Source organism: Taurulus bubalis (genome assembly GCF_910589615.1).
Source record: "Taurulus bubalis genome assembly, chromosome: 11".
Lineage (NCBI taxonomy): Eukaryota > Metazoa > Chordata > Actinopteri > Perciformes > Cottidae > Taurulus > Taurulus bubalis.
The window spans coordinates 27357492-27369557 of record NC_136599.1 but is presented as its reverse complement, the minus strand read 5'-3'; the positions used below and the strand labels follow the sequence as shown (position 1 = coordinate 27369557).

The 12066-nt window shown below is 43.0% G+C and overlaps 1 protein-coding gene across 1 annotated transcript; it reads left to right on the top strand.

Annotated features, from left to right (window-relative positions):
- Positions 1 to 1710: 1710 nt before the first annotated feature.
- LOC306744056 (solute carrier family 2, facilitated glucose transporter member 1-like) lies at positions 1711 to 8697 on the top strand (the record flags this gene model as incomplete). The annotated part of the gene is made up of 10 exons (XM_079226627.1): positions 1711 to 1728; positions 3130 to 3222; positions 5268 to 5428; positions 5511 to 5751; positions 6662 to 6824; positions 6942 to 7129; positions 7782 to 7886; positions 7985 to 8086; positions 8174 to 8377; positions 8491 to 8697. The coding sequence occupies 10 exons, from the start codon at positions 1711 to 1713 to the stop codon at positions 8695 to 8697; spliced, it is 1482 nt and encodes a 493-aa protein (XP_079082753.1).
- Positions 8698 to 12066: the final 3369 nt, after the last annotated feature.

The window sequence follows — 12066 nt, the reverse complement described above, 5'->3', positions numbered from 1 at the left end:
CAATTGTAAAAAAAACTATTTTATAAGGTCCAGTATATTTAGGATAAAGACACCATGCTGCATAACTTGTGTTCATAAGTGGCACAACATTAGGTCAAATGTCAAGCATGTTGGCATCAGTGAGACCGTCTCCACTGACTCCACTGAGTGGAGCTATTTATAGCTACCGTGCTCAGAGGATTAGCCTCTCACCTGGTGCAGCATGAGGGACTCATGCACGCGCACGCACACACACACACACACACACACACACACACACACACGGAGTGACCACTGGAATGAATAAATCATGGTAAAATATGAAATATTTCAGCAACGTTTAATATTCTCTAGTATAACCACACTATGTTAACTGTTTAAAAAAACACAGGCCCCAAATCCTGAATGACTCTTGTTGAAATTCCTCCACTCCTAATTTTCCTCTGCTAACAAAGCCAAATACACTCCATTCTTCTTGAAGAAAACAACTAAATGAAATATCCTGTATATCTGAATGATGTTCTCTAAATGTTTACATTCAAGAAGATGATGGATTCTGATTACTAATCGGTCCTCTCTGTTCCAAGGTTGCAGGTTTGTTTTTATCAGAGCAAGCACAACATTGTATTACTTAATCAAATGACTATTGATGGCCGAAGAGCAAAACCTCCTATCTGAAAATTGCACTTTTTGGAGAATACAAACCAAAAAGAATACAATTGCAGAATTGTTAAGGATACCCAATACACAATACACAAAAAAGGTTTGCATTTTATGGATATGTGTGAAACGGGTCTGTTATCGTGACTCTGCGGTTCCCCATAGCTCTACAGAGATGTTTAGCTTCTTTCCTCCATTGTTTAGGTTTTCAGAGACTAGCTAGGGACACTGTAAGCAGCGGAAGAGCTTGTGTCCACTTGCATAAAACCACCCAGAGCGACTCTACTCACCTAGTGTAATCCATTTGATGTTTCTTTTTTAAAATCCTTTATTAGTCCCACAATTTACATTTCTCTGCACTCTAACCTTCCTTAGTAATTAAGGAGCAATTGAGGGTTCAGTGTCTTGCTCAAGGACACTTCAACACGAACTATGGGTTAAACTATAGTTTGTAGAACATACTGTAAGACAATGGCTGAATTTATGTTCATGTCTATCTATCTATCTATCTATCTATCTATCTATCTATCTATCTATCTATCTATCTATCTATCTATCTATTGATCTCTCTGTCTCTCTGTATGTCTGTTTCTCTCTCTCTATATATATATATATTATATGAAATATAATTATGACATATAATTATTTATATGAATATGATATATTGACTGAGAAAGCTAATCTCTCCTGCTGCAGTGCCGTGCTGAAATATTCTTACACCTAAACTAAAATACTACTGTGCACACTTTGAATTCAATTTTCTCTTTTACACTAGGATTACGAATCTGTTAATATTATTACTGTGATTTCCTCTCAGCCAATCAGAGCCGTGGTTCACCGGAGGCACGGCAGCTCATTAAAATCCACTTAGTGATGACGTCATTAAGCTACTTAAGGCGGCAGGTGAATGGAGGCAGAACTGACAAAGATTTGTTTACATCGATGTTGGACTAAATGATTTTGCAGACAGCATCATGATGACTTGTTTTAGTAGAAAATAGAATATACTGACCTGACGGATTATCGATCCGGATATTTCTAAGTGCTTTGTGAGTGATCCAAGCAGCCGGGATGGAGTGCAGCGGCCAGGTAACTGCAGCGTCATCAGTGGGCTACATTGGTGTTGTAAACTGACTAGTTGTGTAGAGAGGCATGAATAGTGCTAACAATGGAGGTCCTCCACTTTCTTAGGTTGTGTGTGGCAGGTAACCAATATAGTATATATAAAGTCATAGTGAGGGAATCAGGTAGCTCTGAAAACACACACACACACACACACACACACACACACACACACACACACACACACACACACACACACACACACACACACACAGAGTTACTTCATTCTCTGCTCAGGTAGTACTACTCTATGTATTTGCATGTCTGCTGCTACATTAATGCTCTGGATTTCAAATTTGATAAGCGATCAATGGCAGCCGTCAGTGTTGTATGGTTGCATTACTTCTTCTGAGATATCAGAATGTAACACTGGTAGTTCATTACGGTGGAGTAGTGTACTTGATAGATAGATAGATTTGGGAGACAGTATCTGTGTGCATGTTTTCAGTAATGCGACACAGCTAACTGTGTGGCATTCACCTGCTTTCACCTCTCTCTCAATCCACTCAGCATGGGTCTAATTGATCATTTGAGTTTAGTTGTAGATTTACTGCTGGTGGTAAACTACTCTGAGCGCTGTCTTTACATTACATGTATGCATGTAATGTAATGTATTGTAATGAACTGTATGCATGTAATGTAATGTAATGAACTGTATGCATGGGAAGGGCCACAATGTGCTGGTAGTTTCGTAGTGATTTTTTGCAGATTCATCACAAACCTTAACTTCAGTATGTTGTTCCTGCTGAAGATTAATAGAGGCTTTCAAACTCCTTTTCAAATCTCCCTGTTCTACACCGGCACTCCTCTTCACAGATATCATACACAGAAGATGTACTTAGAGCTAGAGAGTCAAACATATTTACATTTTCAAACATAATTAGATTGCCCCCCCTCCCAATTCACACACTTCTAAAACCTAATGTGAGCATGAATGGAACACATCTTAATAACATATATGTTATGCTCTCTGCTATCTTCATATTGAACAGTACGTAGAACAGAAATAGTGTGGCTTTATCACATTTAACATTTTTCAGAGCAAGCCTGTTAAATCACGTTGGATTTTTGGTTATTAAATCATAATACACAATTCAAAATCAACTTTTAGGTTATACTAATTATTTATATATGCTCTGTGTTCTTACAGTCCAGTATATCAGCCTTTCACTCAGGGCAGTTCTTCTGGGATCTCAAGCCTCTGCTTCTGCAGGCCGTGCTGTAAGAAAGTGAAACAGTCTTGTTTAAACCGAAGCATTGAAACTTGGAGAAATGTACCACATGTACCACATGTACGACATGTGGTACATGTGCAAGTTGTCTTGTGAAACACAGACTTTTACCTGTGTCTTTGTGTCACAACAACAGGTGACACCCCAGCTGATGATGGCTGTGGGGACAGCTGTGATTGGCTCCCTCCAGTTTGGCTACAACACTGGTGTCATCAACGCTCCTCAGAATGTGAGTATTTACTGTAGTCATATTTACTGTAGTTGTATTTACTGTAGTCATATTTACTGTACTCATATTTACTGTAGTCGTATTTACTGTACTCATATTTACTGTAGTCGTATTTACTGTAGTCATATTTACTGTAGTCGTGTGAGGGATGAGTCAGATAGGAGGGAAACTAGACAAGAAATATAAAGAAAGTATAGAAATATATATAAAGAATGTATGAGAATATAAAAATAATATAAAGAAATGTGCAGTGTAAACAATAACATCTGCACTCATGATACTCAGGTGTTTTGGTAAAAGCAGAATTCATGTGGTACCTTCACTGCCTTCCCCATCTCCACATTTTTTTAGAGAACTCATTTGGTCCAGTAGAGTTGGATTGCAGCCGTGGCTGCTTTGATTGGCTAAAAGAAACGGCAACTCGTACTTCTTCTCTACTTTCTCAATGCGCAGCGGGTTCTGGCTGTTAGTTATCACGTACTGTTCACTCCCAACGCTTGTACACTACTTAGCCGGGAGCTCCGGTGAAGTAGTCTGCCAGCGACGGGGTGTGCTAGCTAGCTAATGCTAATTATTGTCTCATTTGTCAGGAGATCATGTACCGTACTTAATCATAAGGACTACAAAGGAGGATTAGCTGTATTCATGTGTAATGACACTGGGCAATGGTTATGTTGTATGTGAGGATGATATTACTTTATTAGCATCAATGGATTTGCTTGCCAGAAGCTATCTAGCTTTCTTAAGATGGAGTTGGTATAAATTACTTATGGAGCACTTAGCATTTAGTTAGCTTAGGGTTACATGTTCATGATTTTGTCAAAACGGGAGTTAAATTGCTTAGCTTTGCATTACATGCTTATGTAGACCGTCTCCATTTAGTTCACCTTGACTGAAAAGATCCATCTCTAACTTTTTATTATTTTGTGTGGTGCCACTGAGGCAAGAGAAATGCACACTTTATGTCGCCCAGTTCACACACAGAGGAAAACAGGGTGAACTTGTGGTTCTTGTTGTCTGAAGGTGGTTTGACAGATATCGGAAAAGACAAGGAACAGGTTAATGAGATAAAGTATACGTTTGTTGGCAGCATGAAGGATTAAGGAGCTCAAGGTTAGGTAGTCCACCTGCAAGCACCAGGTTATCTCGTGCTTGCAGGTGGACTATCTAAACTCATGTGACCCCTAGAGGTTATTATGACAACATTGTGAAACAAATAATGTATAATGATGCATAGTGGGTTGATGTTCCTCCACCGAATTTCCTATTTTCTTACTCGTACATTTTATTTTTAATAATATGTATGCTGCCTTTATGTTATTGTTATTAATCTACGCTACGATGCACATTGACTTAGGACAGTTGCCCTGAACAAAGCATCAGTATTATAGTAAGACCTAACCATTAAAGGGGGGAATGGGTTTAGCTAATGGGTCAGGAAGTGGTTGGCCCCATGTGATTCAGTAGTGCATGGTTGCATCGGGTGATGTGAGAGTTTAGTGAAGTTAGGGATGACAGCATACAGTATAATGTAATCACACGCAATCTGTATGTGTATGTGCTCCATCTGGACAAGGAACAAGACTAATAGTCTACAGCTGATATGAGTGGCTCTGTGAGGCTTTGGCACAGTGAGCTAAATGCTATGCTAACTTGCTCACAATGACAATGTTTACATGGGAGTTTTTAGCAGGTATAATGTTAACCATCTTAGTTTGGAAAGCAGTTGCAAATTAGCGCTATGAAAGTATTTAGTCTTTTACTTGAACAAACTTGTGAGACTGTTATAAATCTGACCTGTAGGTGGGGCTAGAGGAAAAGTATAAGGATTTACAAAGTTAGAAGGGTTCATCCTCTGGGGACCATGTCTGTACCAAATGTCGCAGCAATCCATCCCATAGTTCGTGAGACATTTCAATCTGAGCAAAAGATATTAACGTGATGGACCAAGTGACTGATCCACATTGTTGAGAGCCATTTAACAAAAGGTGAGACAAGCAGGTGTATTATTCATCTGACTCATTGGGTGTTGTTTTATGTTTTAGATCATTGAGAGCTTCTACAATGAGACGTGGAGCAGCAGGTTCTCAGAGCCGATCTCTCAGAGCACGTTAACAGGTCTGTGGTCGCTCTCTGTGGCCATCTTCTCTGTGGGAGGAATGTGCGGCTCCTTCTCTGTCGGCCTCTTCGTCAACCGCTTCGGCAGGTACGACTCCTCCTATGACCGTACAACTTTGTCAATATCACCTGGCCCTTGAAATAACAAACAACTCTTATTATCTCTAAAGGAAGAACTCCATGCTCATGGCCAACGTGCTCGCCTTTATTGCTGCTGCGTTTATGGGCTTGTCCAAGCTGGCCGCATCCTTTGAGATGCTCATCATTGGACGTTTCATAGTGGGTGTCTACTCCGGCCTCAGCACCGGCTTTGTGCCCATGTATGTTGAGGAAATATCCCCCACATCTCTCCGTGGAGCATTAGGAACTCTGCATCAACTGGGTGTAGTGATCGGTATTCTCATGGCACAGGTGAGATCCTTCCTGCAACTCATGAACTATGATTGGCCTCTTTATGTCCCACCTCCAGCAGGTTTAAGGCCTCTACACACTGGGAGCATGACAAATACAAACCAGCAGGGGCAGAAGAATGATCTTCTGTATAATGTACATATCACAGTCATGAACCACCAGTGTGAAAGAAAGAGAGAGATTGTTTTCAGCACAATGGGGACTTTGACTCGCTACAGTTAGTTCTGGGGAACGGTGCATTACACAGAGTTGATCCACAATTGAAATGGAGGACATTTTGAGTTTGAGTCTCTAATCTAAATCTGTTGGAGACATGAATACCTGCTTCTCTGGTCCCGACAATACAGGAAGTAGCATCTTGGTCAATTTAGGGATGTTGACTAGATGTTGACATACACACAATAATCCAGCCATAATGGGATTAAGGTATAAATGTCAGTAGGGCCGAGCCACCACATTGTCATCGTGCCAATGTGATGATGCTGATAGTCAGAGTAAACACATTAATCCATTAATCTCCACATGTGAGTCCCACCTCTCTGCTCCTCTTAGAGCTGAGACCAGACGGCAGGTTGAGGTTAACCTCGGAGCGCTCCTTCTCTTCTCCTGTTCTAATCCAGCCAGGGCAGATGAGATCACATTAAGTCATATCTCTGATTCCCTTTAGCTTCACACATGTAAAGCATTTTGTAAATGCAGGTTCATCCAAATGTGCTTTTGAAGAAAACTACAAATACTTCATATATTTGTGGGTTTAAAACAATAAATATTTGTGTGTACATCATACACACACGTGTGAACATTATTCTTTGTATGTGGAATTTTTAACACATCTATATATGATACATATGTTTGCGCTTATTGTAACACAATGTCATTCAAATATAAATGATGAAATACTTCTTTGCAGATCTTCGGGATTGAATCCATCCTGGGGAATGCCTCCCTATGGCCTCTCCTGCTGGCCTTCACTCTGCTGCCGGCCGTGGTGCAGTGTGTCCTGCTGCCGCTCTGCCCCGAGAGCCCCCGGTACCTGCTCATCAACTGCAACGAGGAGAGCAAGGCCCGCAGCAGTGAGACGCACACACACACACACACACTTGGTGATACCCCGTCCTGCAGCATGTGTGTGGCAGCTTCATGAATCCCTCTCAGGCTGACTTACTGTAACTTGAGCTGTTGTCTTCCAGTCTTAGTGAAGCTGCGGGGCACTGACGATGTGACTGAGGACATGCAGGAGATGAAGGAGGAGAGCCAGAAGATGATGAGAGAGAAGACCGTGACCATCCTGGAGCTGTTCCGCTCCCCTATGTACCGCCAGCCTATCTTTGTGGCCATCATGATGCAGCTCTCACAGCAGCTGTCTGGAATCAACGCTGTGAGTCACAAATGCTACAATCTAATGCGGGAACAGTTAGTGACTGTATACATCACACAGAAGAATATGTTTTAGGGGTCATGTAGAGTCATTTCTTCCTCTGGAGGAAGACTTAACCCAGGGCTTCACTGCCCCTCCACCAGATACATACTACCTGTACTGAGGCACAGCTCCTCGCTGCCTCCTCTCTGTTTGAACAGGATATGCACAAATTCTGCAATTTTGTTTATAAAAATGCTTGGAATGATTGGAATCATACGGAAATTACATTTATAGTAAAGATCAGTAGAGAAATATTTATTTTATTTTATCATTATTAGTTGTTTTACTTTGGTGAGGCTCTGCGTGGCATTATGTCAGAAATCCATCACTTTAACATTTTAACCATTTTGTCCAACATGTTAATGGGTTTAATATGAAGGCCTGAACATGAGCTGAGGCTGAAGGTGAATGAAGAGATGGTGCATAAAAAGGCCAAAATGCGTTTTCTTTGTAGGCGTCTGGGTCAGGAGAGGAGCTCAGAGTAGAACTACTGCTCCTTCATTGTAGAGCAGCTGTTAAACAGTAGGCAAGAAACGGCTGAGGAGCATCGGGAGAAGGGTTGTGTAGCAAATGTAGAGTAACTGTTGCTGTGCAATGTCCTCATGTGCAGGTCTTCTACTACTCCACTGGGATCTTTGAGCGGGCCGGTGTGTCCCAGCCTGTCTATGCCACCATTGGAGCAGGAGTGGTCAACACTGCCTTCACTGGGGTTTCTGTAAGTGATGAACCCCGAACCAACACAGCCTCACGTGTTCACCTCCAGAACCTTATGCTTTCATTCAGTAGTAAGTCACATTCCTTCCTTATGTGCAGTTGTTTGTGGTGGAGCGTGTGGGCAGGAGACCCCTCCAGCTCACTGGTTTGATGGGAATGGCTGTTTCAGCAGCTTTTCTAACTGTTGCCATGGCGCTGTTGGTAAGTGTTTGACATCATCTTGACTTAATCCATTAGGCTTTTAAAAGGAAGTGAATGGTAGACTGTGAGGTGTCCTGTGTTCCTCAGGACCAGCTCAAATGGATGTCCTACATCAGCATTGTGGCCATCTTCAGTTTTGTAGCCTTTTTTGAGATTGGCCCCGGCCCCATCCCCTGGTTCATCGTGGCTGAGCTCTTCAGCCAGGGGCCCCGGCCTGCTGCCTTTGCCGTGGCTGGCTTCTCCAATTGGACGGCCAACTTCTTGGTGGGGATGGGCTTCCCGTATGTTGAGGTAAGACAGCTTCTATTCAAGTGATATTGCCATATTTCATTCATCTTCAGTCCATAAATAGAGCTTGTGCCCATAATTTAAAAGAAATTATGTTTGCTTTTGATGTCCCGCAGCAAGTCTGCGGCCCGTACGTCTTCATCATCTTCACCGTCCTGCTGCTCGGCTTCTTCATCTTCACCTACTTCAAGGTTCCAGAGACTAAAGGCCTGAGCTTCGATGAGATTGCGGCGGGATTCCGCCAGTCAGCTGGTCAGGGTGCTGACAAGTACTCGGCCCCTGAAGAGTTCAACACCCTCAGGGGGGGGGACCCCGACCTCTGAGCGCTGCTGGTCACTCACACACTGCGCTAATTGTTACACTTAGGCACACTAGGACACCGCTACCGTGTTTACAATATCTCATCACTAGTGTTAGGGTCATACACTAGAGCTTTAGTCTTCATACCGACGGTAATACATTATTATTATTATTACACACTTGCCATGCTGACAGGAATGGCCTCCATTTCAAATTAATAGAGTACCTGGAGTGAGAGAGTACCTGAAGTGAGAGAGTACATGAAGTGAGAGAGTACATGAATAGAGAGAGTACCTGAAGTGAGAGAGTACCTGACATGAGAGAGTACCCAAAGGGAGAGAGTACCTGAAGTGAGAGAAGAAGAAGAAAGAAAGTATCCTTTATTAATCCCCTTGGGGAGATTCTTCTCTGCATTTGGCCCATCCCTGGATGGGGGGCGGTGGGCGGCCCTGGGGGGTGCCCGGGGAGCAGCTGGGGGTTGGGTGTCTTGCTCAGGGACGCTTCGACATGTGAGCTATGAGGGAACTGGGGATCGAGCCGGCTGCCTTGTGGTTGCGGGACGACCACTCATCCCCCTGAGCTACAGCTCGCCCCCTGAGAGAGTACCTGAAGTGAGAGAGTACTTGAAGTGAGAGAGTACATGAAGTGAGAGAGTACCTGAAGTGAGAAAGTACATGAAGTGAGAGAGTACATGAAGTGAGAGAGTACCTGAAGTGAGAAAGTACATGAAGTGAGAGAGTATATGAAGTGAGAGAGTACCTGAAGTGAGAGAGCACCTGAAGTGAGAGAGTACATAAAGTGAGAGAGTACCTGAAGTGAGAAAGTACATGAAGTGAGAGAGTACATGAAGTGAGAGTACCTGAAGTGAGAGAGTACATGAAGTGAGAGAGTACCTGAAGTGAGAGAGTACCCGAAGGGAGAGAGTACCTGAAGTGAGAGTACCTGAAGGGAGAGAGTACCTGAAGGGAGAGTACCTGAAGTGAGAGAGTACCTGAAGAGAGAGAGAGTACCTGAAGGGAGAGTACCTGAAGGGAGAGAGTACCTGAAGTGAGAGAGCACATGAAGTGAGAGAGTACCTGAAGTGAGAGTACCTGAAGTGAGAGAAGAAGAAGAAAGAAAGTATCCTTTATTAATCCCCTTGGGGAGATTCTTCTCTGCATTTGGCCCATCCCTGGATGGGGGGCGGTGGGCGGCCCTGGGGGGTGCCCGGGGAGCAGCTGGGGGTTGGGTGTCTTGCTCAGGGACGCTTCGACATGTGAGCTATGAGGGAACTGGGGATCGAGCCGGCTGCCTTGTGGTTGCGGGACGACCACTCATCCCCCTGAGCTACAGCTCGCCCCCTGAGAGAGTACCTGAAGTGAGAGAGTACTTGAAGTGAGAGAGTACTTGAAGTGAGAGAGTACATGAAGTGAGAAAGTACATGAAGTGAGAAAGTACATGAAGTGAGAGAGTACATGAAGTGAGAGAGTACCTGAAGTGAGAGAGTACTTGAAGTGAGAGAGTACATGAAGTGAGAGAGTACCTGAAGTGAGAAAGTACATGAAGTGAGAGAGTACATGAAGTGAGAGAGTACCTGAAGTGAGAAAGTACATGAAGTGAGAGAGTACATGAAGTGAGAGAGTACATGAAGTGAGAGAGCACCTGAAGTGAGAGAGTACATGAAGTGAGAGTACATGAAGTGAGAGTACCTGAAGTGAGAGAGCACCTGAAGTGAGAGAGTACATGAAGTGAGAGAGTACCTGAAGTGAGAGAGTACCCGAAGGGAGAGAGTACCTGAAGTGAGAGAGTACCTGAATAGAGAGAGTACCTGAAGTGAGAGAGTACCTGAAGTGAGAGTACCTGAAGTGAGAGAGTACCTGAAGAGAGAGAGAGTACCTGGATAGAGAGAGTACCTGAAGGGAGAGTACCTGAAGTGAGAGAGTACCTGAAGGGAGAGTACCTGAAGTGAGAGAGTACATGAAGTGAGAGAGCACATGAAGTGAGAGAGCACATGAAGTGAGAGAGTACCTGAAGTGAGAGTACCTGGTGTGAGAGAGTACCTGAAGTGAGAAAGTACCTGAAGTGAGAGAGTACCTGAATAGAGAGAGTACCAGAAGTGAGAGTACCTGAAGTGAGAGAGTACCTGAAGTGAGAGTACCTGAAGGGAGAGAGTACCTGAATAGAGAGTACATGGTGTGAGAGAGTACCTGAAGTGAGAGTACCTGGTGTGAGAGAGTACCAGAAGTGAGAGTACCTGAAGTGAGAGAGTACCTGAAGTGAGAGAGTACCTGAAGTGAGAGTACCGGAAGTGAGAGAGTACCTGAAGTGAGAGAGTACCTGAAGTGAGAGTACCTGAAGGGAGAGAGTACCTGAAGTGAGAGAGTACCTGAAGTGAGAGTACATGAATAAAGAGAGTACCTGGAGTGAGAGAGTAGTACTCAGAGTACTGCAGCAGAACCAGCCCGGTGGGCGGAGCCTCCTGCTGACACATCGTTGCATCACTTGGTTCTTTGTCACTTGCTTTTGCTTCAGCTCAACAAACCTAAAGAAAGTTATAATTTAATTATTTACTTTACTATGTCAATTGTTTTTGTTTTATCATTATTATTTTCAATATGATCAGTGATAACATTTTCTGTAGTAAATGACTTCATACAGTAGAGTTTAGCCTTTGTATATGTTCTGTATAGTTCAGTATCCCTCTTTCATTTACATCATATTTTCACAGTTACATTTATATATTTACTGTATTTCTATGTAACATCTCATTCATTCAACAAATGTATATTAAACCACTGTCATGCTGTGTACATTCTATTTTCCTGAGCTGGGTTCAAAAGGTTTGCTGCCACAATACAATGATTTATTCTCACAGATCATAAACATATAGCAATCCATAGGAAGAATGGTACATTCATATACATGAATTGTAATGTAACATTACAGCAGGAGGACTTTTTTTTTACTGAATGAATGAACTGTGCTGTGATGAAATGTTTATGTTCTACAGATACTCTGAACAGTGTTTTAGAAAATAAAGGAAGTATCAAATATGAATTCCATTGTATATTTTTTCCACTAATGATGAAACCACCTCCTATAATATTTCAGTGAACACTGGAGGGTGAGGGGGGTTGGATAAAGATTTAAAATGCAGTTTAAGGATTGGGTAAAGCTCATCAGTTGTGATGTCATGATCAATTACACCAGGAGACACCAGGTACCTGTACTCCTCCACCATGTGATGAGACACCAGGTACTTGTACTCCTCCACCATGTGATGGAAACACCAGGTACCTGTACTCCTCCTCCACCATGTGATGGAGACACCAGGTACCTGTACTCCTCCTCCACCATGTGATGGAAACACCAGGTACCTGTACTCCTCCTCCACCATGTGATGGAGACACCAG